This window comes from Hordeum vulgare, chromosome 5H, assembly GCF_904849725.1.
Source record: "Hordeum vulgare subsp. vulgare chromosome 5H, MorexV3_pseudomolecules_assembly, whole genome shotgun sequence".
In the NCBI taxonomy this organism is placed as follows: Eukaryota; Viridiplantae; Streptophyta; class Magnoliopsida; order Poales; family Poaceae; genus Hordeum; species Hordeum vulgare.
The window spans coordinates 498,508,063-498,524,839 of record NC_058522.1 but is presented as its reverse complement, the minus strand read 5'-3'; the positions used below and the strand labels follow the sequence as shown (position 1 = coordinate 498,524,839).

The 16,777-nt window shown below is 47.3% G+C and overlaps 2 protein-coding genes across 2 annotated transcripts; one reads left to right on the top strand and one right to left on the bottom strand.

The window, feature by feature from the left end:
* The first annotated feature begins 796 nt into the window (after nucleotides 1-796).
* Nucleotides 797-1,446, top strand: LOC123400058. Its single transcript, XM_045094456.1, has one exon. It carries the CDS (start codon nucleotides 869-871, stop codon nucleotides 1,196-1,198), a length of 330 nt encoding a protein of 109 aa, XP_044950391.1. The 5' UTR covers nucleotides 797-868; the 3' UTR covers nucleotides 1,199-1,446.
* Nucleotides 1,447-1,631: 185 nt separating this feature from the next.
* Nucleotides 1,632-5,234, bottom strand: LOC123400057 (subtilisin-like protease SBT3.6). The gene is made up of 11 exons (XM_045094455.1): nucleotides 4,945-5,234; nucleotides 4,726-4,820; nucleotides 4,525-4,622; nucleotides 4,286-4,447; nucleotides 4,078-4,189; nucleotides 3,438-3,981; nucleotides 3,245-3,342; nucleotides 2,928-3,167; nucleotides 2,709-2,823; nucleotides 2,396-2,600; nucleotides 1,632-2,326 (listed from the first exon to the last, which is right to left on the bottom strand). Exons 1-11 carry the CDS (start codon nucleotides 5,017-5,019, stop codon nucleotides 1,758-1,760), a joined length of 2,313 nt encoding a protein of 770 aa, XP_044950390.1. The 5' UTR covers nucleotides 5,020-5,234; the 3' UTR covers nucleotides 1,632-1,757.
* Between the last annotated feature and the right edge of the window lie 11,543 nt (nucleotides 5,235-16,777).

Genomic DNA, 16,777 nt, shown 5'->3' with positions numbered 1-16,777 from the left:
TTCATAGCTATCCAACGGTGTAGTATGCGCCTCGTTTTAAAAAACGGTCTAGAAACTGAAGCAAAAATAGTGCAGAAGTATGTTGATTTATCAGTGAAGTATGTTAATTTTAGAGCATAATCAAACAGCCGTGAAGTAAGTTTCTCATTGCCCGAAAGTGTTGTTCTCCGGAGCTCATGTGAGCTTGGGTGAATAGTAAAACTAAAACTAAACGAAAAAAGTTTAAAAAATTCTGATTTTTATGTGGAACATTAGAAAAAGTTTTAATAGCCTGCAAATTTTCAGCACCATATGACATTCGTGCAAAATCCGGCAAAAAAAAAATCGATGCTTCAAACATGTTTGAAGGCTATTAAAACTTTTGTCGATGTTCCACTCAAAACAATATTAGAATTTTGTAAAAAAAATATTTTCTCTTGGTTTTTACTGTTCATCCAAGCTTACATGAGCTCGGATCATGACAGTTGTGTCCCTTATTGCCTTGCTAATATACGGTGTTATGAGGTAGAACCCTTGTTGGTTGCGCCATGTAAGTACTCTCTTCGTCTGAAATTATTTGACATAAAAATGAATACAAATAGATGTACGAGGAACTAAAATACATCTAGATACATCCATTCCTACGACAAGTATTTTTGAACGCGAGAAAGTATTAAACAATGTTTCTTCGGCCGTACTAGCAGATTGTAACTTTATTTTTTAAAGGAATAAAACTCACTTTGGACAAAAAAATGACATAGCACAGTTTGGTGAAACAATTTTCGCCCTTTGTGTGTTGCCTCCGGTCGATCGCTTGCGCTAGTTGGACTCGTCCTCCCTCCAAACTCCATCCAACCAACCCATCGCTTTCCCCCTCCCCCCCGCCCGCATGCTGGGCGCCGTCCTCCGCGGCCCGGTCTCTCCGATCCCGCCTCTCTTCCCCGCGCCGGGGCGCCCTCTCATCCACCTATCCCGCCGCCTCCCTACGGCGCCCGCCATGGCCGACGCCAAGAAGACCGACGCGCCGGCGACCCCGGCCCCGGAGCCGCCCGAGAAGCCGCTCCCCGGCGACTGCTGCGGCAGCGGCTGCGTCCGCTGCGTCTGGGACATCTACTACGACGAGCTCCAGGACTACAAGGAGGCCCTCGCCGCCCACGCGGCCGCGGCCGATCCCAGCGGCGACAAGGCATCCGCCGACGAGAAGAAGACCGAATCATGAGACCCCAGAGGAGTCAGGACCCGTATGTGTATGCTTTGACTTCTCCTGTCCCCAAATTGGATTCCTTGCTCGTGTAAGATATGGCAGCATTACTCATGGAATTACAGCCAAACATCCATTGCATTCTCACCGTCTATGCTGCAATTTGTACTAAAGTGGAATGCTCTGTTAGTGCTTACTGCTCACCATTCTTTGTGTGACCAAAGATGCCCCTGGTTATCAATACAAGTTCCTTTTTTTTTGTGCAACAGTGCAATTCATGTTTGCACATACTTGCTGCTAAATTGTTCGAATTTGTGTCGCCAAAGATGCTCCTGGCTATCAGTACAAGTTCCTTTCTTCTGCAACACTTCAATTCATGTTGCAGATACTGCTGAAATTGGCCAAATTCGGGGTGACAAAATTTATTTCACCATAGTAAAACTCTAGCCAATAAGCCCCAACCAATCACCAATGGTATTAGAATCAGGAGAGATTAGCGAGTTCCTTACATCGTGTGTTCTCATGACCCAAAGCGGCGGTACATACTACAGGCACAGGGTGTTACACTGCTACTTATTCATGCATTGACATAGAACCTATTGATCATCGTCCGAACCACCAAAGGAATCCTCACCGTGTGTGTGCCGTCTTCCCATGTTAGGCTGCCGAAGGTGTATCTCCCCTGAACTTTCAGTTTGGCCTGGAACATCACCTTGAATGTTAACCTGTTGACTGTCGAGTTGAAGGTCAGGAGCGAGGGGCTCACGGTGACGTCCACCCCTGGAGGTGCTTCTACACGAGCTCTGTACTTGGACGTGACCGGGCCGACATTGGTGACCGTTCTAGACACTGACAGTTTGCCCCTCAGTTCAGGAATGGTGATAGATGGGACATTGAGGTTCAGCTGCGATTTTGGCGAATGCTGACAGGGTGTGTGCTGCTGAACCATGGAGGCAATGGCTGAGTTGTTGTAGCCCATGGAGCAAAGGAAGCGCACGTAATCAGATGGTCTCATGTCGTAGACGAGACCAGGGTGCGCAGCCCTATTTGGATCCACATGGCCACCTCCATAGTCAAAGGGATTCGCCTGCTTGTACGGCGCTGCTTCAGATACCATCTCGAATCCATACTCGTCATGGACATTGGCTACAAATGTGTAGACTTGTTAGTCAGGGGGGAGAGTATGTGCGACAAGGTGAAGCATATGTGCATTACCTGTTGTGACCATTGCTGATTTCACTGCAGCTGGGCTCCAATTAGGATGCATTGATTTGAGAAGAGCGGCCATGCCTGAAATGTGCGGGCAGGACATGGAAGTTCCAGAATCTATCTTGAAATTCACAGGTCCCATGGCCGATGATAAGGCTACAGAAGGTGACCATGATGCCAAAATGTTTACACCCGGGGCAGTTATGTCTGGCTGCAAATGTTGGATGGCAAGAGAAGATGCGTCTTTATTTAAAGTGTAGGTTTATTACTAGAATGGATTAAGGATGTACTTAGTTGTTCAACCAAAGGAGATGTTTACCTTCAGAATAGATGGAGTCAGAGAACTTGGGCCCCTAGATGAGAAGTATGCAACTTCAGGGCCTATCAGTTCTCCAAGGATTGTTTTTGCGGAGCTAAACTGAACTGTTGGGTTCCTGTGTATGTAAAAAACCAATGTCAAGACGGCTCAACAGACAGCAACGTCATAAATTTAGTTTCTTCACAACCACTAAATCATATACAGTACTGTTTTAAGTACCTCATGCTAGTAGTATATGCAAGTATGGCTGTTCCAACTTGATAGTCTACTTGAATAAGGGGAATATCAAAAGCAGACGCTATATCTTTGGTTAGAAACTGCGCGAAGATGACTCCTACACCACGGGCCTTTTTTACAGTCTCTACTGCCACCTGGGATGCCCGCTGTCCTCTTGTTTGGAAGCAAAGCACCACATTTCCTTTTACTAGAGTAGCATTCAGAGATCCTGCAGTGCAGCTTCTGCAGAGGCATTAGCCAAGATGGGAGTACAGGTTTTAGGATTGATAACAGAAGAGACCAAGGACGACGAAGCTTACCTTGCATCACTATCATCAGCATTATCAGATGAAACATCTTCAGCATATACTATGCGCATGCTTGTTGCAGCATGCTTTCCGGAGTACATTGTTTGGCCCTGCATCCATGGTACATGAGAATTCCAGAAGCACAGGAACATGTCAACAGTTTCCTACCATAAGTTCAAATAACTAATTCAGATGGAACTCTTACCACATAAGTACTATTGTTGCCAAGCGTGATCTTTGCGAGGAAAGTCCGATCAATGGTGCCCGCAGCAACGGTTAGAACCCATGGTGCAGAGTTGATCACCGTCTCCGAATAAGGACCGGAGTTCCCTGCAGAACAGACCACAGTGATCCCTCTCACGACGGCGTGGAAGGACCCAATGGCCAGGACGTCATCAACATAAGCAGGGAGAGGTGGTGCTTGGCCGAGGGACACCGAGAGCACATCGACACCGTCGTGTATGGCAGCATCGAAGGCAGCAAGGATGTCTGCAGAGGTACAGTCCCCGGTAGCCCAGCACACCTTGTAAACAGCCAACCTAGCCCTCGGTGCCCCTCCCCTCGCCACACCACTGGCAAGCCCCCGGAAGCTGGCGTCGGGCACTAGAGCGCCGGCAGCAGTGGACGCCGTGTGCGTCCCATGCCCGACGGCGTCCCTCGCCGACATGTACTCGTGGATGTCAGCCGTGTTCATCTTCCCGTACTCGGCTTGGTACCCTTTGATGAACCACTTGGCGCCTATTATTTTCCTATCCTATCATGAATCTGAAGTCACCACCAGGATGATACATTCTCACAACCAAATGGTGAGCAAACTGAAAGAAAAAAAATACAGGCATGCTAACCTGTTGCAGTTGGAAGCATTGAACCTTTCTCCGGCGACGCATTGCCCTTTCCACCGCCGTGGAACCTCGCCGATGCCATCGTCCCTAAAGCTGGCTGACTCCGGCCATATCCCTGAAAAGTTAAGACCCCAAGAAAAACCTCAGTCATCACATTGCTGTGCCAGTGTCAATTCTGATCTCTGCTGCAGCTGAAGAAATGCAGTCCCACCTGTGTCTAGCACGCCGATGATGGAGTCCTCCCCGAACCTGCTGCCGGAGAGGATTCCGCTCCCGCCGGCCGGCGACGGGTTCACCCGCATGAAGTCCCAGCTCCTGGTGGTGTGCAGGTCAAGCACCCGGTTCCGAACCACCCGCACAACCCCAGGCAAATCTTTTTGAAAGATAAACAATTAGCCAGACAGAAGTTTGCTAAGAACAACAGCAAGATGTGCAAGCCCGGCCGCTCACCGGAGAGCTGCGCCGCCTGCGCGTTGGTGAGCACGGCGGCGAAGCCGGAGAAGCCGTGCCTGTAGCTGTAGAGGATGGCGTCCTCGGCCGCCTGCTTGCTGAGAAATCACAAAGCCAGACAGCAGCTCTTGAGTCTTGAGGCCTTGTCCAAAGTTGTAAGGAACCATGGATGAACTAAGAAGAAGAAGACTCGTCTCTAACCTGCCGAGGACGGCGGCGAGCATGCCGTGGTGCGAGTCCCGGACGAGCTCCGGGTGCAGCTCCGGGTGCCTCTCCCCCATGTACACAATCTGCACCTGCAGATCGACGCGCCAAGAAACGAACAGACAAATCAACAAACACGCAACCATAACGAGCTGCCCTGCGCGCCGCCGCCAAAGAATGTGCACAAAAGCTGCCGGAATACACCGGATGGCTCACATTGGCGCAGGAGCAGAGGCCGAGGCCGAGCAGCAGCTGGAAGAAGACGACGACGCCGACGGGCTTGGGAGCCATGGGCACCGCCACCGCAGCTCGAGAGGGACTGAGCGGGAGGCCGGCGCCGGGAAAAATGGAGGGCTGCAGCGGAGTGGAGTGGTTTGAAAGGTGAGGAGGAGGAGGCGAGGCGAGCTCAGTCCGGGGGAGGGGGGTTGGTGTCTTTGCCGTGTCCGGCCTCAGTCTCTCTCGGCTCGGGCAGGCTCCTGTCAGCGTTGGACCTGGACTCGATTCAAATCTCCTACTACCAGGAGTAGTAAAGGAGTACAGTGCCGCTGTTGCAGTGACCGGCGTGGATCTGCTTGCTATGCTTGTCTGTCTGTTTGTTTACTCTTTGTTCTTCCTCCTGACGCAGCGACGTGCTTCTCGGGTCGAGTTTCCTAATGGAGCCGAGGTGATCACTGTCGTGCTCCCACTACTCGTTCCTCCTCCTCTCTCTCTCTCTCTCTCCTGCCGATCCGTTGGCTGCGTGCTGCGTGCGTGTGCCGGCGGTGTTGGCGTCCGGCCGAACGCGCCTCGCCCGTTGGGTGCTCCGCTCACTTGTTTTTTTTATTAATTTTATTAATAATTCCTTGCCCTTTGCTTTGGACTGCCGTAGGATTTCCAGCCAATTTTCTTCCTGAGGCTATCCACACTAATAACATAATTATAATTATAATTATGATTTCCAGGCATATAAGCTAAGAGATAATAACATTATTAGCAATTATACAGGATAATAATGTTATTAGCCATTATACCGGATAATGACATTAGCCATTATATCGTGGACAAGATTAGGGTGCATCTTTGATTTGCAAGATTCTCAAAATGCAGGAATAGAGAGGGAAAAAAAACAAGGATTGGAATACCGTGTTCTTTGAATCATGTAGAATTAGAAAACCACATGAATTTGGTTCCGGGCTCCTTTGCTTCACAGAAACTTCATAGGAATTTTGGAGGATTTGTATCGTTACGATTTTTTTCTATGCAGGTTGTTTAATTCGTAGGATTAGATTCCTTACAAACGAAATCTATGGATTGGTGTGCACTCTGCTTTGGAGGAAAATTTTCATCCACTCAAACTTCTTTATATAATGTTTTTGTTTTTCCTGTCACATGAAACACTCATTGCTCCAGGTTCTAGTGGTGGTTCTGCTTTCATACGCCCCCTTTAAAAATCAACATGACATGTCACTCCAGCGTTGTGTTTATTCAGTTCACTTATTTTGAAAATCATGTGAATCAAAGAAGTCATCAAAGAGTGTTTAATGTCACAGGAAACAACGGAACCAAAGTAAGAGGTAATCTTAAGAATTTTCCCTAAGGATTCCATTCATGTGAATCAAATGACCTATGTGGGGAAAAAATTCTAAAATATTATAAAATTTGTTTGAATCCAAGGAACCTTAAGTCCGCGCTTGGCATCGGGGTATTTCAATACAAGTGTATTTAATTTACACGTGTAACTTACCGAGCTGCGAAGGATCCCGTCTGGAAAGCAAACGGCTGATGAAGGTATGTATTTCCTTACAAGTGTATTTGTGGGGGAAACGACAATCCAAACATGGCTTAAAAAATTTCCTACTGTGGTAGGGTGTATCTTTTCCTATGATATTCCTATCCTAGGAATAAAAGGATATAAAAAATGTAGCATGGTTTGCTTCACGTTTGAGGCCTTTTTGGTTTACAGACTTTTTGTGAAATTCTATAGAATAGGATTTGTATAGAAACATTTTTCTTTTGATCCCTTTAGTTTGTATGAATGCATTCATATTCCTATGTAGGATTAGTTTTTATCCTTCATATTTCAAAGGAAAAAATTAGCTCAGGACAAATGGAAAAATCCAATCTTATGAAACAAATGACATACATTTTTATATAAGAATTGAGACCCATGTCATCTTACTTTCTATACTTTTCTATTCTTATGATATTCCTACCTTACAAGCCAAAGAAGGTCGGTTTTGTGCATCGACAACACTTTCTGGCGCGGGCAGCAAAGCACCTGATGTAGGGGCAAACCCTATTGGTGGCCTGATCTTCACGAAATGAAGGTGAATTTGAGGAAGAACAAAAAGGGGATTAAGAAAAAACACAAGCAAAACACTCAAATCAATACAAAGAATTCAATAAAAGATACACATATATACAAATTTGGTCTAAATCTTCCATATGAGAGAAATGGTAATAGATAGGGTTCTTCCCCAAGTCCTAAGACAAGGAGGGCTTGAATTCCATGGAGGGATCTTCCCCACAAGTGAAAGTCTTGGTATTCCTATGGAGTCATCCCCTCAAGAAGAGGTCATCATCTCCAATGGGTCTCCATGAAGGAGTTATCCCACAAGGGAGGTACATGAGTTAACCTATGTGGTTTGAGTTATATCTTAGCTAACCCTAAGAGGTGAAGTAAGGTTGTATATAGGTCCATCCATGAAGGGGAAAGTGAGGAGGTGATACATGGCCCATTTGCTCGGGCGGGTGCTAAATGTCCGGGTTGGTATTCGGACAGCTTGGGGTCGTGCAAACAGTCCGACTACTGATGCATGCTCTTATTCCGTATTATACCATATCATATTTGAATGATATATTTCACAATATGATGCAATTATAATATCATTTCTCTCTTAAAATACAAGGCATACAAAGAGAGGGGGATTGTCGAACAATTGAAAATTTATACCTAAAATGTAGCAGAAGAAAAGGAATTTTCCGGAGCTCAAAATGCAGTCTCGATTTTCGAAGAATTATTTTGAAACATTTATATAAAGAATATGGAGTGGAGGGGGCACCAGGTACCCACACGCCCTGGTGGCGACCCCCTAGGGTATGTCGTGTGGCCGTGTGGGGCCCTTGATGAGGACATCACACCTTCGCCTCTACGAGCCCTCATGACTCTACTCCCGGTGTTATTTGGCTATAAATTATATTTTTTTGTAGAAAAAATCACAGAAAATCCTCAGGATTTTCTACCACCGTCTGCAAGGCCGTACTTGAGCGGAGCACTTTTCCTCTCCGGTGGAACAATTTCGTTGGGGAAACTTCCCTCCGGGGCGGGGAAATCGAAGCCTTCATCCTCGCCAACACTTCGTTCATCATGGGGATCATGTTCTTCATGAACATATTCACCAGCACCATCTCATCCCAAAAACCTAGTTTGTCTCTTGTATTCAACTTTTGTATCAAACCTCAGATTGGTACTTGGAAGTACATGTAGTTGTTGATTACATATTGTAGTTGGTGCTTAGTGGTTTTATTGTTGGAAGTTATTGTATTAAAATTGCTCATCGCATGTTTATACCCACTGATCATGATCCATATGATGAGTTGTGAGTAGTTTCGGTAGTTCTTGAGGACATGAGAGAAGTCTTGTTGCTAGTAATCATGTGAAGTTGGCCATTGTTCAATGTTTTGATGATGTGTTATGTTGCTCTTTCTCTAGTGGTTTTATGTGAATATTGATTACATGACACGTCATCATCTTTGGGCCTGGGGGAAGGCACTGTGGAATTAGTTTGTAGATGATGGGTTGCGGGAGTGATAGAAACTCAAACCATAGTTTATGATTTGTTTCATAAGAGTCTACTTGAAACCAACTGTTTAATGATATGATTAGCTTTATCTTAATTACTTCTCTTGTATTTGTGGGTGCTTGTATGAATTATTGTTGAAGTTAGGACAATACCTTAGTTCCGGTCAATCCACATAACACTTCTCAAATCAATGAACGATAACTTAATGAATCGTGATGGAAGTAACTTGTTGAGATTCACATGTGTTCTTAAGAGTGTTTTAGCTACTATAAGAAACATCTATGTATTGTCCTTCTCAGAATTAAGGGTTGAGCCACATGCTACATCTATTTACATTTTTTACTTGTTACCTTGTTACGAATTATCTTGTTATCAAACTATCCATCAAAACTATCTTACAACACTTGCAGTGAAACCTTGGTGAAAATTGTTTGTCAATTTATTCTGCTCCTCATTGGGTTCGACACTCTTACTTATCAAAAAGATTAGGATTTATAACCTATATTTGTCGGTCATCACACTCCGGCCAGCGCAGTCTTCGAACATAGAACATCATCCACTAGTGTCATCACAAGCCTAGAGCCTAGAGCCGCCAACACTAGCGGATCTAATCATATTTGCTTATTATTGTTATTGTTAGATCCGCTAGTGTTGGCGGCTCTAGGCTCGTTGAAAGGATCGATATGGTTGACTGGAGGGGGGTGAATAGGCAACTAACAAATTTTAAGCTAATATTTAAACAAATTAGGTTTAGCAACAAATAGGTTGTCTAGATATGCAACTAGGTGAGCAACCTATATGATGCTAACAATAACAATAATAAGCAAATAATAAATACAAGTAAAGATAAGAAATAACCACAAGTGCAATCGATGAAGACGAGGATGTGTTCTCGAAGTTCCTTACCTTTGAGGGGAAGTACGTCTCCGTTGAAGCGGTGTGGAGGCATAATGCTCCCCAAGATGCCACTAAGGCCACCGTATTCTCCTCACGCCCTCGCACAATGCGAAGTGTCGTGATTCCACTAAGTGGTGCCCTTGAAGGTGGCAACCAGACCTTTACAACAAGGTTGGGGCTCTCTCCACAACTTAATTGGAGGCTCCCAACTAAACCGCGGAGCTTCACCACAATGGAATGTGGCTCCGAGGTGACCTCTTCTGTCTAGGGTGCTCAAACACCCAAGAGTAACAAAATCCACACAAGAACTTGGGTAATCAATTTTCCTTTGGTGGAAGTATAGATCTAGGTCTCCTCCTTCAATCCCTATCACGACCGCAAGTTTGAGTGGCTAGGGAGATAGATCAGGCAAGAAAGCTTCAATGCATCAATGGTGGAGAGGGAGGGTAAGAGATGAGGGGGAGGAAGAAGAAAACCCTCTTTATATAGCCCCCCCCCCCCCCGATTTCTAACTGTTACAACTATATTGCACTGGGCGATACAACCGGTTGCCAGTCTGGTACAACCGGTGTTCCAATATTAGAGGAACAACCGGTCAACCACCGCTCTACAACCGGACCAAAACAGAAAGTTGGCTCGGAGGTGTCACTAGCCACAGCCGTTGGGCGTGGCTAAGTACCAAGCGGTACAACTGCTTGGAACACTGGTAGTACCGGTTATAATTAATATAACGGTCCGACTGGGCCACCACCGACCAACAACCGCAGTGAAACAGAGCGGTGACCGGTTGTGGACCGGTGCAGGGCCGGTACAACCGCCCAGCTGTTGAGCGGTACAACCGGCCATAACGACGATACAACTGGTCAGTTAGGAAAACAAGGGCTCCTCTCTCAATGATGCGATGGAACATGATGGGTGCAAAAGTGTGTGAGAAGAATTGTTTCACCCATAGACTTCCAATGTGCATTCCCTCTTAATAGTACGAGATCCCTACGACTAAAGAGAATAAACACGCACGGAACATGTCTTTGATCTTTTCCGTTTCGAGGGAATATCTAACCGTCTTGTGTCTAACAAATGATATGTGCGTACTTGACACCCGGTTAGAGAACATAGTGAGTTGACATCATCACCAAAACACTTAAGCAGGATAATGCCCTTACACGCGTGACCGTGGCTTCACTAGACATGGTCACCCCCCCCCCCCTTGCAGCGCAATCCTCGGCTGGCGTTGGAGCCCCTTAGGTGGCGCTCCGTCACCCAACATGTTCTCCAAAATGAAGGTCAACACCTCCATGGTTTACAACCAAACCGTTCAGAGGGCGTGGCGTGGCCGGTATGTGAGGAACATCACGACAACCCTTGAGGCAGAGTCGGTGAAGTTGCATGCCGGCTTGGACATCAAAGTGGAAACCTTTCGTGTTCGCATCGGTGATAAGCGACAGAGGAGGGTGCCCTCGCAAGGGAGCAAAGTTGGACGGTCTCTGCCGTTGTCGGACTGCCATCGAAAGAGGAGAAGGTGATAGACGACGACGGATCGGATAACTCCAACACTAAGTAGATCCACCTTAATCCGTTTTCCGTCTTCGAACGCTACTTCCGCAACGAGGACGACAAGGGTAATGGAAATGGCGGACGCGGATGAACTTTTTTCATTTGTCATAGTTGTAGAACATGTCAAATTAAATTTTGACGATCGTATGTCATACTCCCTCCGTTCTTAAATATAAGTCTTTCTAGAGGTTCAACTAACGGACTACATACGGATGTATATAGACATATTTTAAAATATAGATTCATTCATTTTGCTTCGTACGTAGACACCTAGTGAAATATCTTAAAAGACTTATATTTAGGTACGGAGGGAGTACATGTGTAATTTAACGTTGCATAAAATAAGTATGGATTTAAGTGTTTAGTCTGAAGATGAAGTCAATTTGTATAGACAAACTTTTAATATGTGCTCGGTTATTGCGCGCTCGTGTCCGGGACGTGTAGGGGTCTGAATTTCCCAAACTCCGATACATGCTCTTAATACTTTGTAAATTAATATAAAAGCATTTAGAACATTACTCTAGTGTTTTGTATGTTTTTTATAGTATTAGTTTGTGGAGGGAGTATCGCTGAAAGCACCGGCATGGACTGCACATCACTGATGATTAGTGCGTGCTTTGCTCTCGATTTCCAATCAGACAGAGCTGATCTCCTTCTTGCTGCTTTCCCGCTCCAGTAGTACCACCAGTACGAACGAGTACGAGCGCGCACAGCTTTACCGACCGTTGGTACTACTAGTAGATTTCCTTTCCTACGTTGCCGCTCCATCACACAGGTCTCGCTCACTGGTGGCGTCTGGTCTTCACGCTTTCTTTTTTCCTGATGAGGCACGCACGGGCGCGGCTGCGTGGGTCGGCGGTGGGTGGAGCACGCTGCCATGCCTGCCAGGAGCGGGGGGGTCGGACGCGCGCACGGGCGATGAGATCACGGCCTCACATGCCGGCGGGCAGCGGCGCCGAGCCAGCTGAACGGCCGGTGACCCACGCTTTTCAGCGAAATCATCATCTCGGGATGGAACGGGGCCAGCAAAATATTCACATTGAGACCTCGGTGATGCTCTGCTGTGTGATGGCCTCACCAACGCCGCGGCACGCGACCGTGGCCGAGTGAGCAAGCGTGGCGGCTGTTTTGCGCTGTGTTTGCCGTGGCCCATATTGAGCAAGCATGGCGGCCAGTTTGCACTGCTCTTGTTAAGCTAGTCGCAGTGTTTGTTAAGGGGCTGTTTGGTTCCCAGCCTAAGGTTGTCACGTCTAACCTTAGTCATGCCACAATACATTAGGCATGTGTTTGGTTCATTGTCACACTTGTATCCTGTCATACTTTCCTAGTTATTTGGTCCACATGTCATACACTTAATTTTTTGTTAAATCTTATCACACTTGTGGTGTCCATTTTGTTAGCTACACTTTCTGTGACAGCCACATTTTACCTAAGGTTAGTTGTGGCAAAATTAGTCATGAACCTAACTGCACTCGATCTGTTCACCTCGAGGATGGCAAATTCTACTTACTTAGCTTATATCCCATGATGGCAACTGTAGATAGATATATGGATAGGTGGAGCAGGAGCAGCACGGCATCAGTACTTGTACTCGGCGGGTGCTACTAACAGCAGCACTGTACTTGAGCGGCACCACTGCCCAAAGCACAGCGTTGACTGCGTAGTGGACTTATGATCCAGTGGGCGCTCTGGTTCTGCTCTCGTGTTCTTCTCTCTCTGGTAGTACGTTCGCGTACGAGCACGCCTTTTACTGTTGCCCATTGCCTTGGTGGTAGATTTCCTTTCCTTTTTCCGCTTTAGTAGTCCGTTGACGCCTCTCTCGCGTACTCGCTTTTGCTGGCGTCTGGCCTTTAAGATGCTTTCCAGATGAGTGATGACAGCCAGGGGTGCGTGGGTGGGTCGGCGGTGGAGCAGCTACTGGTACCAGTACCACTACGATGCATGGCAGCCAGGAACTGGAGATCATGCTCGGCCTCACGGTTTGGAGGAACACCAGACAGCCGGCAGCTTTCTTTCCTTGGGCGTGCTCGATCTAAACTTCAACTCATGCCTTAAAAAAACGACCATAGTCCACGGCCTAGGCACTCCTAGTTCATGCCGTCTTGACCGGACATCTTCTTTTGCCACTTCTGGAACATACTCTTTCTCTTTGGTGACATATTGGTCAAATACACAGTCATGATTGCTAGCGCCATCTCTTGCTTTGGTGTGGGCGTTGCTAGCCTCATCATATCGAGCCAGGGCCGGTCCTGATATTTTGAGGGCCCAGTGCAAAATTCTAAAATGGGGCCCCAAAATTTTCTATGAGCATTCGTAGATGCAAATTCACTTACATAGGTCTCCGCGCCAATCCCTTCCATTTTAATTGTGTGAAGGTGAACATAAACACGATGCTTGGCAAGCAAGATTGCAAGGCTTGATGGCATCGATCCCGAGGACCCATGAGCATAATTTCATGGGAGCATCAAGTGTCATTGGGAACCCTTGGATATTGCAAGCACTGCCATGCAGGAAGTGCCTTCGATGGCGACTTGCTTGCTCGCTTGTAGACGGAGAATACGCAAGTACTGTCTCTTGGCTCCGGGTCATCAATACCCTTAAGATGGTTGTGTGCCATATGGCTGATTGCAAAGGAGATTACGGCAAGAAGAAAGGTCTTTGAACATATCTCCTTTTCTTTAGGGATGAATATCTTCAAATAAAAAGGCACACATGCTAACCATCTCTTCATTGAGAGATGAGGTTAGTCGTCGTGTGTGGCGAACAGCTTGCTTTATGGCGTTTGTATCCCAAAATCTACTTAAATAAAATAAATATGGTTCTCAAAGAACTAATCAAGCTGTTCTAAAACAACAGTTAAAAAACCAATTTACTAAGATGATACAAAAACAGAAGCAAGAATATGCAAAACAATTTTAATAAGTACTTACTAGAGTAGATATTATAGTTTTACCATGCTTGACCTAGTTGACCGGGTGATAACGAAACTCCTGGTGCCGCTCCCCTACACGAATTTATGAGATAATTAAATAGAATCACAGATCAGACCACATATGAGAGGGAGAGAGAAACTCAAACGAAAACCTAATTCTACCGCTGCATACACACCTGAAGATGACTCTTGAGATGGTGCATCGCGAGGCCCTTCACCCTTGACTCTGATCTCTGCCATGAAGCAAAATTACCAGGTAACTTAAAACTCAACAAATTATCACCATCTGATCTTCAAGAATGGATCGGTCTCTACAATGCCCGGCCTTCAAACTGCGCGAAAACATGGACAAATCGGTCATGGAATTCAACGTTCCACCGGAGGCGGGATTTGGGATAGATGGTGAGGATGACCTGGAAGTGCGGCCGGAGACTCCGTACTGCGACTCACGATCTGGGCGAAAAAGGAATCGGCTGCGCAATCATCGTGAACTCTCAATTTACTCGTTTGGAGAGAAAACAACGTGGGCTATCATCTACGATTTGTTTGTGAGTCCCAGTCCTTCTCTTCTTGGGGCCTGGGCATGGGCTAACTGCGAGTACGTGGGAGGGGCCCCCTGGACTTCGGGGGCCCGGGGCGGCCGCCCCTGCTGCCCCCCCTCAGGGCCGGCCCTGTATCGAGCTTCCTCTTATTCATGGCCTCCTTCATACCGGGCTTCTTTGTTTGGAGCTTCAAATATATCTTCATGTGCTCCTTCTTTTCTTGACGTTTTCTCTTGTCCCGCACTTTCTTTCGAGTCATCATGTCGTCAAAGTTTCTTGCAAGGCCATATATGCCGCACCCCACTTCTTGTCAATCTTCGAGTCGGTCTTGCCCCTCGGCCTCTTCACCACATCTCCATCCCTAGCCATGACCGTCGGTCATCCTTTCTTCTTTAGAGTGGCATATTAAACTTTGAATTTGGGGCATTCCTTGGTGAGCGACCAATAACGGGTGACGGTGAATGGCTTGTTTTCATGCAGGACCTTGAAGCTTTCAAAGTTTGGAATGCCTACACAATCAAAAAAAAATCACATATGTAATAACGAATGACACAAGATGTAAAAAAGAACATGAACATGACATAGTAATGAAAGAGGAAGGGATCATACAAGTCGCCCACACCTAGGCCACTCACGGGATCAGGGACGGAGCCGGGATGGATGCATGGAGGTGGTGGGTTTGTTCATGAAGGAGGCAAAGCTTTCATGGAGTAGGAAATTTTGGCTGAAGTAGCTACGTCGATTGAAGGAAAATCAAATCATTGAGGGGGGTCTACCCCCCCCCCCCTCTCCCCCCGTCCACCTTTAGATTCATCTTCGTCGCCCGAGTGGACCGCGTGGGCTTTCCTCTTGGCCGACTCTCGATCAAATTTCTCGTCCTCCGTCGGCATGAGCTCCGGTTGCTCCTTCTTCGTCGTCGGACGGGGCGGTGGTGGCCGCCCGGTTGTTGACTGTGGGTTTCTCCAGGTCGCCGGCCATGGAAGGAAGGGGGAGTTTTCCTGAAAAAAGAGAAGGAGAATGGGTCGTTGTGTCCCTGACGGACGGGCCAGGGGAAGACAAAGGGCGCGTCGCGTCCTGTCCGTCTCAACGCAAACATGATCCAAATTTGATCAGGAATGGATCGGCGACGGACTCAAAGGACGCGACCAGACCATTTGGATTGTGCGTGGGAGTTCACCTAAGAACTGTAAGTTCCGGTATGAATGAAATTGTGTGGGTCTTTGGTCGCCGGACACCGTTTGAGCTGAGCTGAGAGCATCTCTAGTGGCTAGTGTATGTGGTAGTCTAAACCAAATATAGACTACCAGAGGTGAAAAAACGTCTCCAGCGGCTGGTGTATGAGGTAGTCTAAATTTTACACATCCATCAAAATTGCTACCAATTGTCCACATTTGGACAACCGAGCCACGACCAGCAAACCACAGCTGCCTGCCCTGAGCTCTCTACCGCTCCCGTTTCTTCAGTTTCGTAGAGAGCGGAGTGATGAGAGAGAGAGAGAGTGATGGGAGAGCGCGAGCGGCGGCGGCGGCTGCAAGGGAGGGCGAGCGGCAGCGGCGGCTGTGTGCGCGTGCGCGAGCGGCGGCTGCGAGTGGCAACGGTAAGCGCGAGCGAGCGTGCGCCAGCGCGTGCTCCGAGCAACCGAGCGGCGGCTGGCTCTGAATTTGCCGCCGGCTCTGAATTTGCTCCTCTCTCTATCTATATTACTGGAAATGTAGACTATCAAATTTAGACAATCCGCTGAAAAACAGAGTGTTGAGTAAATAGGCAATTTTCCAAGTAGATTAATCCATGAAATAATTACTAACATGGCATTGACTAGGTTTATGACATACTGATCACGGAGTATACTAGCAAGTACTACGCATATAGCAGAAACATCTACGCATATAGGCAGTACTACTAGTGCAGACACAAACAGGAGAGAGATAAACATATCATACCCTTCGATCGGCCAATTGGCCGTAGCAGCAGCGGTGGCGGCGGCAACATCCTCTGCCGCCTTCTCCTCGGCTTCGGCCTTCTCGCGGACGAGACGGTCAGCTTCGCTTGGTGAAGACATGGCAATGACGAGGGCGACGCGGACGTAGACGAAGCAGACGGACGGAGGCGAGCAGTCGCGTGATCGCTCCCCAAAAACCTAATCGCCCCTCTCTCGTACAGGAATCGGAGAGGCGGGGTTTCGGAGGCCTGCACTCCCGTCGACCGTGTACGCGGTAAACGGGACGGAGTCTCCGGCGGCAGCAGCAGCAAAAGGAACGAACGCGTGAGGCAGATGTGATCTGATTCTTGTGACGGCTAGGGTAGGCGATAGCCTGCTTATAAAGGCGGCTGGGTGGAGAGAC

Coding starts and splice junctions, on each gene's coding strand:
- LOC123400057 (XM_045094455.1), bottom strand. CDS start 5,019: ATGGCTCCCAAGCCCGTCGGCGTCGTCGTCTTCTTCCAGCTGCTGCTC. Junction 4,821..4,944: donor GCCTCTGCTCCTGCGCCAAT/GTGAGCCATCCG, acceptor GTCGATCTGCAG/GTGCAGATTGTGTACATGGG. Junction 2,824..2,927: donor GCATATACTACTAGCATGAG/GTACTTAAAACA, acceptor TTACATACACAG/GAACCCAACAGTTCAGTTTA.
- LOC123400058 (XM_045094456.1), top strand. CDS start 869: ATGCTGGGCGCCGTCCTCCGCGGCCCGGTCTCTCCGATCCCGCCTCTC.